This window comes from Odontesthes bonariensis, chromosome 18 (assembly GCF_027942865.1).
Source record: "Odontesthes bonariensis isolate fOdoBon6 chromosome 18, fOdoBon6.hap1, whole genome shotgun sequence".
Classification (NCBI taxonomy): domain Eukaryota; kingdom Metazoa; phylum Chordata; class Actinopteri; order Atheriniformes; family Atherinopsidae; genus Odontesthes; species Odontesthes bonariensis.
Window position 1 is genome coordinate 25,003,311 of NC_134523.1, and position 16,711 is coordinate 25,020,021.

Genomic DNA, 16,711 nt, shown 5'->3' on the forward strand with positions numbered 1-16,711 from the left:
CAGGTCCATATAAAGTGCTGTAAATTATCCCATCAAAAAACAGTAAGAACACTTTTCTGAGCAATACGAGCATTGAACACTGAACTTGTTGCTTTTACATCTGCTTCAGATAATATAGAATAAATAAAACAGACCCAGCAGTCACAGTGCTGTTAGCACATGTGTTCTCCTGGAGTTTTTTGGCGAAGAACTTTGCTAACGTTTTCGCTGCTAACATTAGCTGTGGCTACACTCGCAACCGGGTGCTTTGCGTTGATGTGGTTGTATAAACTTGAGCCGCTTCGGTGGTAAGCAAACTCCTTCTTACAAAGAACGCAGATCACTTTACATTTATCAATGGTGCCGTCGTTTGTGAAATGTAAATTTTCCATTCATTGGACCGACAACTCCTCCATTTTCAAGTCTCCTCACCTTGCCCTCCCAACTACAATGGGAGCCAATCAGCTTATGCTAAACCATCCCAAACACAATGACAGCCAATCAATGTCCACTTCAGGTGTGACTGACCATTGTTTCCCACCCCCAACAACTCAAACACAAGAAGCCAAATGCATAAAAACAGATTTTACAAAAGGGCAACTCGAGATTGAAAATTAGATGGACGCGATTAAAAAAACACAGCGCGCTAAATATGACTGTAATTAATTAATTGCAATTAAACGCGATACTTTGACACCCTTTGACACCTACTTTGCATTAATATTATATTTAATGCATTATGTAAAAAAAATCAATTAGAATATTACCAAAAATATTGGGAGGGACAACTCTGTCTTCCCCAAACTTTTGGTTGTGACCTCTCCCTGTGGTCCCTATGGTCCCTGTGGTCTCTATGGTCCCTGTAGTCTCTGTGGTCCCTGTGGTCCCTGTGGTCTCTGTGGTCTCTATGGTCCCTATGGTCTCTATGGTCCCTGTGGTCCCTATGGTCCCTGTGGTCTCTATGGTTCCTGTGGTCCCTATGGTCCCTGTGGTCTCTATGGTCCCTGTGGTCTCTATGGTTCCTGTGGTCCCTGTGGTCTCTATGGTCCCTGTGGTCTCTATGGTCTCTATGGTCCCTGTGGTCTCTGTGGTCCCTGTGGTCTCTATGGTCCCTGTGGTCCCTGTGGTCTCTATGGTCCCTGTGGTCTCTATGGTCTCTATGGTGCCTGTGGTCCCTGTGGTCTCTATGGTCCCTGTGGTCTCTATGGTCCCTGTGGTCCCTGTGGTCTCTATGGTCCTTGTGGTCCCTATGATCCCTATGATCCCTATGGTCCCTGTGGTCTCTATGGTCCCTGTGGTCTCTATGGTCCCTATGATCCCTATGGTCCCTATGGTTCCTGTGGTCTACTTACGCCCTGTCAAAAGCCTACTCTGCCTGTGTGGATATGAGTTAGAGTGGGATCCAGCCCATTTTACCCCTCAGGGTAAAGACTGTGCTTCATTGACTGAGTCTGTCCCAAATGCACTCACATTACAATGCGATGCTCTGATTTATTATGTACAGTTCTCCCATGCACATACTTTCAAGCATGCGTATTACTTCACAATGGGTCATGTGGATGCGCGCTGTAAATCCACAGAAACTCAACCCTGCAGCGCACACCCACACTTGTTCCTCTGTGTGTGCGTCTGTGTTCTACAGCTGATTTGCAGGCTAATTCCCAGTCATCCCATTCACCTCCGTGCAGCGGCACGTAACTTATTGTCCTAATCAATCCCTCACACACTAAGAGGCTTTTTCAGTGGAACCAGCTGCGGTTACTGAGTGCTTATCCTCTTCTTGTGGGGAGGCGGCCTCTCGCTCTGCCCCACAAGAGTTTTATCTTTACATGCACAGAGGCAGGCTGAGAGGGTGGTGGAGGAGAAAAGACCTTGGAAGGATTTGATCCTTGGTCAGCGGGGGGTTCGGGCTGCTGGGCGTGAGGCTGAGAGCAGTTAAAGAGGCAGAGTGTGTGGAGGTAATAATTAATGTTTAGGTTACAGAAAGGTTTCACGTCGAGGCTCATTGGGACCACGTGATGTGACTGCGAACCACAAACAATCAAATACTCTTTAAAAACGTCGCTCTCGGCCTGTTGCGATTGTTTTTGGATGCTGCCAGACGCGCTGAGCTGCTGGATCTGGACCAGATTGCATTTTGAAAGGATTACAAGTTCTCTGTTTTTGCTCTCTCTGATCCTTTCTCCTCCTTTTGTTTCCCTTTCTTACCCCGTTTGAACCCGTATTCTTTCTCCCTCTCGTGATTACAAGCATTACAAGTTCATTAAACTGATTAATCTAAAGAATACAGCATGTGTGATTCGTTTGTTACGCGCAGAGACTTTCCTTTTGGGTTCAGAGCTTCGTGGGAATGATTCATCCACATGTTAAGGGACATTGTTAAAAGCCCTTTTTTTTTCTCTGAAGGTGACAAAGTGGTTGCAAAGTTTTTATTAGAAGCACTTTTGCAGAATGAGGATTCGCTGCTGCTCTCGGAAGCTTTAGTCAGAAGCATCAAATGCATTTTCTGCCACATCAATTTTGTTTGTCAAATCCGTCCATGAGCCAGCGGAGGCCCGGTTCTCCTCTGGAGCGTGTTTGAATGTGGAGGCCTGACGTGTTGGCATCAACGTAGCATTATTTTTTCATAAAGGAAATAAAGTGCGACAACATCACGGGGACGGCTTTATTTACAGAAGCCTAACCGGAGAAAATAGAAGCTTGGAGCTCGTGATTTCAAATTCAAAATCTATTTAGATAGCACATTAAAACGACCTCATCTGACCAAAGTGCTTCACAACAGCAACTGCATCGCATATTAAGAGAGTCATCAATAAAATAGCAATGAGAATAACTTCATCACAGATGAAATTAGCATTAAAATAACAGTAACAATAACAGTAGCAAGCCAAGGTAAACTCCATTTCAGCTAGTGGAAGGCCAGGGAAAAGAGATGTTTTCAGTCTGGATTTGCTGCCGTACGGCCGAGTTAGTCGATCGCAGAATAGATTGAAGAAGCTGTCCCCGTTTGTCCAATTGAAGCTCAGTATTCAGGTCAACAGGCGCCGAGGCTCTGCTCAGCTCCGTTAGCAACGCAGTAAGGCTGCTTCGGCCCGGTGCACCGGCAGTGGCGTCTGAACACTGAACGTCTGAATCGTAAACAGATCAAAGGGAACTGTAAGGCTGGAGGCTCTCGCAGAGCAGACGAGGACCCTAAACAAAGAAAGTTGGCTGAGACTCTGCCCGAGGGCTTTTTGTTCTCTGCTCTGTAATGAAGGTGTATTCTTCTCACTGTCTGCCCCTGTCGTCGTCTTTAAAATGTTAACGCACAGAACTAAACGATTTCCCTGCGATTCATTTCCGTGAGTTTTTTTTTTTATGAGCGTTCTGATGCAACTTCGTGACCTTTTTGTCTCCTTTCTGCCTCTTTTCTGCCACAGGTGTCGCTGCTCAGAAGGTGCGAGTGGAGGAGGAGGTGGAGGCGTATCCCACGGAGTCTGTTGATCTGCGGTGCCAGTTCATCGATGGAGGAGGCCTCACCAAGCTCACACAGGTTGGCAGATGAAAGGGGACTTTGTGATTTTTAAGTAGGTTTGGATGCCAAGATGCTGGGATGCTGAGCTCCCGGGGTAGAGGCCATCTTTTTTTGTGGAAGGAACAAATGAGTCTAGTTTGCATGTTCTCTCCAGGTACTCCACCGTCCTCCCACCACCCAAAAACATGCATGTTAGGTTCATTGGTGGCTCTAAATTGTCCCTAGGAGTGAGTGTGAGCATGAACCTAACCCTGAGATGGACCTTGCCTCTCGCCCAGTGACAGCTTGGATAGGCTCCACCCTAAATTGGATTAAGCGGGTATAGAAAATGGATGGATGGATGGGGGCTGGCAGGCAGCCCATTTTTATGGAAACTTGAGCTGCATGCAAAGCACAGTAAGATCATAATCATCAAGCAGCAGCGCTTTCATGGCTGTAAAATGATCTTATGCGATGATGAACTCAGGTTTGATGGATAGACCAGGAACAGAACATAACAGGCACCCTGTTATTCAAATGGTAAAAGCAAAATATGGTAAAGAAAAGAAAAGAAAATGGCCCCTTAAATGTAAGCAAAGATTGAATTCCCATCAATGCAAACATATTTCTAAAAGAAAGACTTCCTGACTTTCCCTTTCCAAAGACTGGACACTTGCAGGCTCTCCTCATCATTGGAACCTGTGTTGCCGGTTGTTTCTCAGGACTTACATCCTGATTTCAATTTCCGCTCTCTGAGTGTCACCCCACTGAAAACCATCGCAGACCTGCAGCTCTTTGTTGCAGATGTTACAGAGGTTTGAACTGATGCTGTGTTTCAACAGTTCTCCCATTTAAAAGTTGCAAACAACTCAAACACCCCGAACGCAGCCAAATTAGAATAAACTAGGAACCGCTGACTTCCACTAATGTGGTGAAACCACTATGTATGCGTGAGTTTATACTGCAGGCTGACCAGTCAACTGATTTGGCTGATTAATCTGCATTAAGAAGACATTTACTAAGCTATAGGAACTGGTTTAAGTTGTGACAGAGGGCAGCACATCTTTACATGTGGCTGCCTTCACGAGCATGCTTTGCAACCAGGCATTAATCAACCCCCCCGCCCCCCCAGACAGCAGCTTTAAGTGATTACTGTAAGGGTTCGCTTGCACTGCTTGGAACAGCAGCTCACATGCAGGACGATGTTCCTGCAGATCAACATCTGGAACTTTGGCATTCACAATGAATTAACACAGCAGATGAGTCTGCACAGTCACTACAAATTAGCAGGTACAAGCTCATGCACAAAGCGTGCACATACTCTGATGCTTCTTTACACCAACTCAACATGCTCTCACATAAGGGACTCGATAAACGGTCACTTGCATTGAGCTGCAGAGAGGAAGACGTTTGATACTACAGTTTACCTCAATGAGCCCAGTTCTTAAAGATTTGATGCCTGTTCTCTTACAGATTCTTTTAGAATCAGCGTTGCACAAGCGTGAGGATTTCAGAGATTTCCCTGAGATAATGGAACACATTTCCAGACGGTATCTGTTTGAAGACGCTCGCTGTGTTGTGCAAAGACTGAAAACCGAGAGCTTAAGAGAGACGTTCAGATCTTACCTGCCTTCTTAATTCTTCTTTCAGAGTACGGCTGGCAGGTCGGGTTTGTTGTTCCTGGGAAGTTTCATTGTTGTACACAACCAGCAGTGATCCTCACTGACCCCGTCTGCCTTCCAGAGAGTGCAGAAAGGATGTCGGACAGTTTATCAAAGTACAACATGCACATATAGTAATCATGCTGCCTCTCTCCAAAGTGATGTCAGCTCTCATTGTCTGCACAGGGTTACAGGTACAGTTAGAGACTGCTCACAGGACATCCTCACTGCCACACTTTATTTTAATAACATTTCTGATTATTCCATTTAAATGGAAAGGTGTCTGACGAGCTTATAGCTCAGAAAAGATCTTTATTTTTTCTTTAAGGGCTGTTTCTCAGTCTCTGTAACACTCTGGCTGTGTTCGAAACCGCATACTACTCCTACTACTCATACTAACTTTTTGAGTTAGTAAGCGAGATTGAGTAAGCGAGAAGTTCCCGGATGCATACTAGATTCTCAAAAATGTTGGGTATGCATCATGAGGTTACTACTTGAACTCAAACTACCCAAGATGCAACGTAACGTGACGTTGCCGATCGTCATTTCCTGTCAAAACGGCAGTTTCAAGCTAGCTACAACGAGGGTAGGTTCACTTCCTGTTTTCAAAACAAAAGCACCAATTGTATCGTAATGGCTTTCCCTATGATAAAAGTCAATGGGTATTTTATTTTGTGAAAATAACCGGAAGTGCGTTGCTCAATACGGCTAGCTTTAGGAGCGCCGAATTCGTGGGAACAAGATTGTAAATAGCCGGTATTTTGTCAGATTTTCAAAACGACTACTTTCTCACCTGAAAATGTTTCAAATGTTGCTAAAGTTTACAGAGTTTAGAGCTTAAGCGAAATCAGCTTCAGGCCGGCTGATTTCGGCTCGGGCAGGAGCGAAATGCATTGTGGGTAAACGCTCTGCATACAGTCTGATCGATCAGTATGTAGTATGCGGTTTCGAACACAGCCACTGCCTCCTTCAGATTTCCTCAGTTTGTCAGCAGCTCTGCCCGAGACGCTCATCATCGCTCATTGATGGAAAATCGTCTTTCTCGACAGCGTTTTAACACTTTCTTGCAGTTTATTTTCCTTTTCATTGCCAGGTTTGATTGCTCTGGTCATTTATTTTTTTTATTTTTAAATATTTTTTTGGGCTTTTTATGCCTTTATTATAGGACAGTGAAGAGAGACAGGAAGCAAGGGGCAGAGAGAGGGAAATAACAGGCAGCAAAGGGCCGTCCGATGCGGGACTCGAACCGGGGCCAGCTGCACGAGGACTACAGCCTCTGTACATAGAGCGTCTGCTGTACCCACTACGCCACAGACCGCCCCTGCTCGGATCATTTTAACTCAAAAACTGGCAGCATAAAGATGAAGCCTTCCGAGCATCTGGGAGTCAGATCTTCTTCTACAACATGTTGGAGATGAAAACAAAATGTCACGGGGTGTTTGCAGGTCAAATTGGACCATGCATGGTTCTCCCATCCTCAGGGTTTTTGATGCAATCGATAGATAAGTTGTTCTGATATAAAAACACAAACTGCAGGTGGACTCAGTCGCCCTCCACACAATCGACAGCTGAAGGGTCTCATCCACTAATTTGGGATGACGTATGGTATTTAGTCCTCCCTCCTCTTTATGATGCTCGTAGAGCTTTTGCTCTTCCTTTTCCTCTGGATGTCATGCGTTTAATGGATGTTTGCTAAATGTGTATTGATGAGCCGCATTCCCTCTCCCTCCTGGTCTACCACTTTAGTCGATATTGGCTGTCACTTAGAAAACTGGAGAGAAAAATAAAGTCAATTTGGTATAACCTCACACTGTTTTCCCTCATGGCAGAGTCTCGTAGCCGCTGCAGCAGAAATTGATATTTTTCACAAATCAGAAATATAACAAAGAAAAGCTCATAAAGGTCCTTGAGAGAGAAGTGAAGCTAAGCTTTTATTCAATTTTGTAACAGATTCTTGGCCTCTAACAGGAAAAAGTTTACTTTTTGCGAGTTTTTCTTTAATAAGTTAAAATAGTTTATTTCGTATTACAGATATTAGGGGTTGCAATGAATATTCTGATAGATTTAAGACATTTATGCATCCATCCATCCATTTTCTATACCTGCTCAGGGTCGCAGGTATATTCCAGCTTATATAAACATATATTAGATGCTACACAAGTTATTCAGAGTTGGTTTTAGTTTGGCAATGTTTTTTTTAAACTGGCTCTGTATGAATTGGACCAATTGGGAATTTAATGCATTTTATTTGATGGGACTATAGTTGTATTACAATGAATTGGACTGTATCTTTGAGGTGCCTTGAGGTGGCATTTGTTGGGATTTAGCGCTTTATAAAACTGGACTGAACTAGATAAATTCAACCTAAAAGTGAACCCCCTGATCCAGCAGCTGGTAGTAATCTGATGGACTCCAGATAGTTTGGAAATGGCCTTTTAACCCTTCCCAGATTGATGGGCAGCAACAGTTGCTTCTCTAAGATTGCAGCTTCTTTTTTAAACTATTAATGACTGGATGTAATTTGACTTGTGATGTAGATAATCAGAAGTTTTATTTCCCTAATTTCAAGACCTGGTAAAGACGAGGTTATTATCACATGATACGTGAATCATCATCTTTCTTTTTTTTTCACGACTGTGTCAGTGGCTGGTTTGCTGGTCAAAGTCAAATTTTATTCATATGCGTGTTTACGACAACCACAGTTGCCCAAAGTGCCGCACAATGAAATACTAAAAACAATAAATACAAATAACATAAAAACAGAATAAAAAGTAAGCTAAATTTGGTCTAAAATGTGAATAAGCTGACATGATATTCACATTTTTAGATTCGGTCTGAGCTTTAAGGGAATGTGTTACCAACTGATGTCTGTCACAGTTAAATACGTGTAAATATTGTTTGAACTAACACAAAAAAATGCTTCTATAACTCCAGAACTTGTGAATATGATCCAGTTAAGTGTTCCGTGGGCAGTGCAAGTTTTACTGTGATAAATGACCTAGAATGTGTTCAATTATAAATCCTAAAAGTCTCATGTTACATCTCGCAATATGAGAATATTCATGACTTTTTGGCGAGCTGTTTGCCTTAATGTTGCCCAACGAGGGGCCCTCAGTGAAACTCTTTCAATAGGACACCATGGAGCCTTATTCTGACTAAATCATTGATTTTCTTTCACTTAAAGAATAATAAAGAAAGTTCCACTCTTCACAGGTTTCTTGGATATGGGAACCTGTCGATGGCCAAAGAGACAACATTGCTGTGTTCCATCCAGTTTATGGACAGAGTTTCCCCAACTTGTCCTTCAAGGATCGAGTTGTCTTTCTCCAAAACAATCTGGAGAACCCGTCGATAAGGATTTCTAACCTAACGATGTCCGATGCTGGCCGTTACACCTGCGAGTACGCCACATATCCCACCGGAAATGAACAAGGGACCACCACCCTCATCATGCTCGGTGAGTAGAGATTCACACCACAACATTGCAAACACTACAGGTGAATATGGTAACATTTTAAAATAATAGATATCACCATGAAACTTCCTCAGTTGATTAGTTACACAAGTATGAAAAAAAAAAAGTATTACAAGTTTTTTTTTAATTTTATGTTTAATTATGTAAATGAGACGTTATCTCATTAAATATGCACATATTTGCATATATATTTCCGGTAGAAATATGTCACACGCCAGAAATGATTTATTAACAAATCCTTCTGTAAATAACTTCGGGCTACTGCTAAGTGTATAACTGAAAAGTTTGGTAGTAGTAGGTGATCCATAGGCTGAGATATCGATGCTGGACAAATACAAAAAACTGATTTTTGAGAAAACAGCATTTAAAGATTTAAATACATTTGTATCGAAAACAATTGCTCAAAAACAGATGGTTCCCGATGGTTCATCAGCTAATCTAAAGGATTTTCTTTTATTGCATCTTGCAAAGCGCAATTGTTGCTTTCTTTTCTTTGAAAGTTGCGGTGTTTTGGGGCATTTTCGGAGAGTCCACCACGTGATGCGTCTGAGCGAATCACGTTAGCAGAAACGAGCAATAGCCAATGAGATTTCGTCATGAGCTATAAATCCGCCTTTAGACATTAACGATTGGTTACTGATAGAAAGGAAGCGCCATTATTTGGGTGACATATCATTGTGCAGGAGACTCAGAGCTTTACAACGATACCAGTCATGACAGACTTCAGCAAATAGACGAAGCTCGGCATGGCGCGTTGGAATGCTAACTTCTTGGTAAATTCGGGCGAAATGTACAGTAGCGCGTAAACAAAATGTAAAAAAATAAACATTTTAATGTAAGTTTTCAATGTTTTCTTTATAGCAGGTTGGAAGAACACATATTGAAGGAGTAGACTGGCCCAAAATCTCAAAGTTGAGCAATGCATGAGGTCCATGTGTGAAGCACAGAAATCTCCACTGTACTTTTCTAAAGAAAGAAACAGGCTTTCGTAAACGGCTCTGCTACCTGTTCAGCCGTCACAGGTGCCTTCCCAGCCATCTGCTTATCACCGCTTTCTATAAAAGAATTTCCCAACGGAGCTGAAGTCTAAGAGGAAGTCATTTAAAGCATTGGCGAGCATTCTTGGGGTGTTTTCTCGCTAGATGTGGCATGAAACACAAGAAAGATGAGCTGGAAAGGTGTTTGATTCAGAAGTGGCACGACATGTGTCAGCCTTAATGTGAAGTCAGACACACGATTGATTTAGATAAAACTGTTGAACTGATTTGATCAGAGAGCCGTCTGCGAGATGAGATAAACTGTCACTTTTTAGAGTTGACTGCTCAGGTTGAGCCTTTGAGCTAATTCTGTGCATTATATCAGTGAACTTTGGTTAATAAGTCAGTTTAATTTCAGCCTTAATTGTGTAAAATGCTGTTCCAAATCATGGAAACCCTATACACCCTTACCCTAACAACATATTACATGTGGAGGCTAAGCCAATGCTTTAAGCCCCTGAGGTGTTTCATTCGGGTTTAAAATAATTGACCCACCGACAACCTTTACCAATTGGCCGATGAGGAGAGTCCAAGACGATCGCTTGCTTTTCAATCATTTGTGCATTTATTCCTCTACAGCAATTGTAATCCAATACTTGGCTAACTACGGTTCATCATGCCGGCTTTTCAGCGGTCAAAACCGTTTTATCTTCGGGTCGAAACAACTGCCCGAACAACGATTGGTTCCTATTTATGATCCAGCGCTAATTGGCATTACATATTAAAACCGGCAGTTTTGTGTGTTTCTAATATCTGCTCATTATGAATTTGATGGCAGCAATGTGTTTCAAAAGCGGTTGAAACGGGCGTATTTATATTTTCCATCCAACATTCACTGTTTTAGGGAGACGGAAACCTTTGGTTTTTAAGTTAATTCCTGCTCAAAAAGTCCGGTGTCTCCTTTGTTCTATTTATTCTTTGTTTCACACTCAGTGGGTCTACATGATGAGATTAATTTGATTATAGCTATAGTTTGGTTCTGCTCCTTATCTAGGGTAATTCTCCTTGGATATATGGCGGTGAATGAATCGAATCAGAGGCACAAAGCGTGATATACCCCGGTATGATAGGTGGCGCTGTACCCATTACAACTATTGCTAATAGAGCCACTTCCTGTTGACCTCTTCACCACCAACAACAACAACAAACTCAGGCATTGGAGAAAGATGGAGAACGAAGAGCAAGATGAAGCTACGTCCCTCTACATTTTGTTTGCGGTGAGCTGCTTAAGCCTGATTTATGGTCGTCTATGGAGAGCGACGGAGACCCTCCCGGAGACGCTCTCCGTCGCTTGCGTGCGTCGGCCAACATTCCTATCTATCCGTCGAGGTGACGGAGACTCGCGGAGACCGCAAGGGTTGTGATTGGTCGGCTAACAACATAATTTTTTCATAATTCTTTTCCGGTTTAGCTCCTTCCTCTCAGAACAACAACACCGCCATTTTTGAAAAAGTTTACTGTGTGCCGGTCAACATTTGGTCAAAAATATTTGCATTTCAACATCAACAAGCTCCAACTCCAACAACAGTCTTTCTCTCTCGGTCGCCATCGTTCACTGTGAGGAGTGGAACAGAGCCAGAAGGTGAACAATCAATCAACGACTTTCACCATAGACGTCGCGAGATTAGTCTAGCGTAGCGACGCCTACTGATCGTGAGGTGAATTGCCTTACATATCTGACATCCTGATGGAGAAATCCCGCGAGTAATCCGATCCATTTTTAGACAGATTAAGGTGTCTATATGAACTTAATAACTCAGTTTTATTGTAATTTTGCCCTTAATCCGATCCTTTCAGTGCCATGTAAACCCCACTAAGTGTTTCAGCTGGTCTGAACTGCAGGCAGCCCAGTTTAGCACCACTTTTCTTTTCAGCAGAGCCATGATGTTGTAATTTGGTCAGAATGTGGTAGTTTTGCTGAAAAAGATGTCTGGATGTAAGCTTATACAGTTCCCAAGCCTGTATATATGGCTTTGATGACAAAGTGGATGGTCCCTTCACTCTTTAGCCCAGTCGACACATCGATGACCAAGCAGAATGCCAAATTTGGACTTGGTTCCTGAATATTCAACATGTATTTTTGACCATTTTATTAGTCCACAACTTTCCCTTCCTTTGTTGCCCCGTCTCTTCTTCTATGAGATTCAACAAAAATAGAATGTTTATGTTGCTTTTGTATACTTTTCAAATGATACAGGTCTCACATGGTTTGAATGCTCTTTGGTAACAAAAGATTTAAAGAAAATCTCTAAACATTGTGAGTTGAAATGTCTTTATTTAAGTTGACACGTCCTAAATGGACCGTTAAAAAAAGCCCTCACATGGCAGCACGAATTTTCTTCCAGGTATCAAACCCGGGGCAGCAAACGGTCCATTTAGGACAAGTTGGCTCAAATAAACATTTAAACTTATGGCAAGGCAATAGGTTCTCTGAATATTTAGTTATTATTGTTGATTAGTTTATGTTTCATGCTGGGGATTTGAACCCAGGTCACCCACATGAAAGGTGGCAATCTTACCACAACACTACTTAATAAGTGAAATGAGTATTTAAACATGAATTCAGATGGAGTCATAACACATTTCAGCCTTTTCCCACTAACGCATTTCTATTTCTGTACAAAAGCACGCAGGCAGGATCGGCCTCTGGCCCGACCGCTGTGACATATTTTAATACCTAATCATTTCTGTTTAATTGGTGTCAGGTCTGCTTTGGAAAAGTGACAGACCTAATTATTTGTTGAAGACCTGAACTGTCACAAAAAACCCAGAAATGAACATAAGGTCCCCGAAACCTTTTATTCCAGAAATCAGACGATGCGTGTTGGTGTCATAACTGTAATTATTTTCTGTTTTAATTTGCATTCAACTACAGATACTTAGATTAATAAAGTTGACTTTTGTTCCTTCTCCTTCGACTCTCAAATGGTTGATTTACAACAATTTTTTTCATCAAAACTGTGGCTCAGTAAACCCGTAAACATAAACCAATGGAAAGAAAACAAAACATCTTCACTGAGAATTGAATGATTTTCAGTGGGTTCCTACACAAACAGACATTCGGCTCAAAATCTCATCATGTAAAAGCAGTTTCCACCAGACAAATTCAGCCAAGCATTCATCCTTAATTGGACTGTACTGTGCTCCGTATGTCTTCCGTTCAACTTTAACATGGACAAGACGGCAACCAACTTTTATCATGGTAAAATAAAAGTAACACTAGAGAATTTCGCAATTTCTTGGCCTATAACATTACTGAGCTCCACTGGGCTCCACTCCACTCCAAATTCAAGTCTCTGATATTAGCCTACAGAGTGCTTAAGGGCTTAAGTACTAACTTTTTGAGTTAGTATACAAGTTTTAGTATGCGAGAAGTTCCCGGATGCATACTAGATTCGCCGAAATGTTGGGTATGCATCATGAGGTTACTACTCATACTCAAACTACCCAAGATGCAACGTAACGTGACGTCGCCGATCGTCATTTCCTGTCAAAACGGCAGTTTCAAGCTAGCTACAACGAGGGTAGGTTCACTTCCTGTTTTCAAAACAAAAGCACCAATTGTATCGCGATGGCTTTCCCTATGATAAAACGCAACAGGTATTTTATTTTGTGAAAATAACAGGAAGTGTGTTGCTCACTACGGCTAGCTTTAGTAGCGCCGAATTCGTGGTAACAAAATGGTAAATAGCCGGTATTTTGTCAGATTTTCAACACGTTGGGGATCTAAACGACTACTTTCTCGCCTGAAAATGTTTCAAATGTTGCTAAAGTTTACAGAGTTTAGAGCTTAAGTGAAATCAGCTTCAGGCCGGCTGATTTCAGCTCGGGCAGGAGCGAAATGCATTGTGGGTAAACACTCTGCATACTGTCTGATCGATGAGTATGTAGTATGCGGTTTCGAACACAGCCCATCTCTACTCTGTCACCTCTGACAAAGCCTGACTAGCTAAGTAGCTCATTGTTAGCTTTGATGCTAGCTGTAATGTTATATCCTCATTTTTAAGTTGCTCTGGATGAAATCCACTTAAACATAAACTTAAACATAAAGGTGGGGTATTGTTACAGGACCTAACAAGAATAAGAGTGCGTATTTTTATAAGCTATGTGATGAATAAAAATGCAGACAAAAGACAAAAAAGTTATAGTTTCTGTAATACAATTTTCTCTTTCTGGATTTGAATATGTGTGAAACCAACTCATATTGTAGTGACGCGCATCGAAGGAAGCAGAGAACATTTTTAAAAGGCTGCAAACTTCGAAGATTTGGCTGTGAAATGTTCTAAAATTGACAAATTTCCATGTTTTTCTGACACAGAACTGAGACTTCCGCTGCGAGAAAGAGATAAGGAAAAGGTTATAACATTTTAATTTCTGAGGAATACCATAACACGGATGAGCACGCTGCTGTTGTGATGACGGGAATTTTCTGTTCGTCATGATATCGAGCAGTGTGCTTCAAAACGAGTTTTAGTTCAGTGTTTTAAGATGCTGCTGGCTTAATGATAAAGTTTAGTATTTGCAGCTTCACTACAATAATATACATGGAAAATGGATGGATGGAGCACCGTATCAGTGTAAGGAAAGAGATGGAAAATATCAAACATACAAGCTTTTCTTACTGTAACTCTGTAAAACAGCTTTATAAAACAGATGGATTTCTCTAAAACCAATTTAGAGGTTTTCAGGTCTCTTGTTAGGCAGCAGATGGTTTGAACTGGCAGATGAAGAGATGCGTGTATCACAGTGTTCTGAGAAAAAGGCTAAAGACAGTAATTGTAGGTTCACCTGTTAATTTGAAAAGGTTCTGGACACGATGAGAAGTCTCGAGAAGACACCTCATCGTCTTGATTTATATGAAATAAAACACCATCCTAATGTCAGACGTGTGTCACACTTTGCTTAAGAGCTTACTTAAAAATAACCACAGTTTTCTAATAAGTTGAAGTAATTCAGAAAGAATAGAATATTTCAAATGTGAATTAAAAAGATGTCTTTTTATTTTAATTAATGCTTTGTAATTAGCAAAGCTTAGGAGACCGTACATGCACGTTAGCTTTCACTCTGAGTTATTAGCTGCTTAAAAACTGTAAAAATGCTGTTAACAGAGGACACATCCTTTCTGTAATGGAAGACAGATGCCGTCATGCACTCCCCCCTACAAAGAAAGCAGTTGCTGGTGTTTTTCCCCTTGCAGTTCAGAGCACTTTTAATGCCTGAATGTGCAGCGCTCACACTGTAACCACGACCCACTACATCAGTGCAATTAAAAAAAGAAAACTCTTAACTCTAAGCCCTGCTGTTGTAGATGGGTTTCGAATTTATCTATCACTTATTCAGGGTGAGATTTGATGGATGTTTGAGTCCCTATTACACGAATTGGATGCGATTTTGGGACCTTCCGTTTAATATTATTAGTCATGAGTCTTTTCCAGACATTATACAGTAACTCCCCAGACTTTATGGTCATTAAGGTTTGAACTTGCAGAGAAAAAAAACACTAAACTGACGCTGGAACCTTCTCCCACATAGAGCGGAGGACACAAGAGATGTGCGCTAAGCCTCCTAAACTGCTGCTGCAGCCAGAAGGCAAACGTAGGCCGGAAATACCTGCTGGGAAGCTCACTTTTGTCTGGAGAAGAGTCGGTGCCAAGCCCTGTGAGGCCGAATCTGCTCCACATAAAAGCCTTGAATGCCTCAAAGTCACCGGAGAGCGGTGTTATTTTATCTCCTAAGACGTAGAATTCATATAAGCCAATCACATTAGACCTCATTGAATATACAACTGCTGGTGGCCAATCACATTAGATCTTATTGGATGTACAATCACCAGCACCCCAATCATATCCTAACGTATTTAAGTATGAATACATAATGCTGACAGCCAGTAATATGAGAACTTATTGGAAGCAGCACCACAGCCAGCCAATCTCATTAAAACTCACCAGGTTGGGAATAAAGAGCCATTCACGTGGCGGTGAGTGATAACACACCAACTCGGATGAGGGATCATACAAAATAAATGGCCGCCAATAATATTGCAACTTATTGGATTGAGTGAAGCGAGCAGGACAGAAATCTACAACCTCCATCTTTTCTAGCTGGAGATGTTGAGTAAGGAAGCTTTCTTTTAAAAGATAATACAGAGAACTGCTTTCAATTCCTCACTGTGGATGTAGACTCCCTGCTTCGGGTTATTTGCTGTTTGTCTGTTTGCTTACACTCTCTAGACGTTATGGTTGGACTTTTTTTTTTTTTTACCAGAAGTGTGGCTTAACGTTTGGTTTAAACAATCTATTACCTTAGAACGGTTAAAAAATTGCGTCACAGATACTTGTCCAGAATATTTCTCCAAGCAGCTTGCATGAGTATGATGTCTCTGTGGATTTGGACACAGATTGCTTCTGTTTACAGATGTGCATGTGCTTCATTCCTATTATTAGTACACAAAAACACATTAGTATTAATGTGTTTATCTGACTAAAAATAAGCTTTTAAAATCAGATTTCAAACCTTTTCTACATGTATATGTTCAGTCAGACCTAAACTGACTGCACTCTGCAGATTCAATTCACTTTATTTATATAGCGCCTAATTACAACAAATGTCATCTCAAGACACTTCACTAATATAGTCCAATTCAAGCCAATTGGAGTTCAATTCATTGTAATCATAATCCAATCAAATCCAATTAATAAATTACAAAATAATCCAATTCATTCATACAGGGTCAATTCAAAAACAATTTCCTGGCTAAGGAAACCAACAGATTGAACCAAAACTTCTCTTCAGTACAATCTCCCGTCCTGAGAAATTAAATGAGGAAAAAGAGAACAAAGGTGTGACCGATGAGGCCCCCCAGTAGTCTGGGCCTATAGCAGCTTAACTATGGGATGTTTCAGGGTCACCTGAGCCATCCCTAACTATAAGCTTTATCAGAAAGGAAAGTTTTAAGCCTGGTCTTAAAGGTAGAGAGGGTGTCTGCTTCCTGAAGCCAAACTGGCAGCTGGTTCCACAGAGAGGGGCCTGATAACTGAAGGCTCTGCCTCCCAAACTGGCAGCTGGT

At 41.6% G+C, this 16,711-nt stretch overlaps 1 protein-coding gene across 2 annotated transcripts in view; it reads left to right on the forward strand.

Moving 5' to 3' along the window:
- pvrl2l (PVR cell adhesion molecule related 2 like) overlaps positions 1-16,711 on the forward strand; it is a 516,877-nt gene that overhangs the window by 198,044 nt on the left and 302,122 nt on the right. For both annotated transcript variants that reach the window (XM_075450506.1, XM_075450507.1), the window contains exons 2-3: positions 3,399-3,511; positions 8,347-8,590. In XM_075450506.1, coding sequence (XP_075306621.1) covers positions 3,399-3,511; positions 8,347-8,590 — 357 coding nt within the window. The remainder of the gene's footprint in view (positions 1-3,398; positions 3,512-8,346; positions 8,591-16,711) is intronic.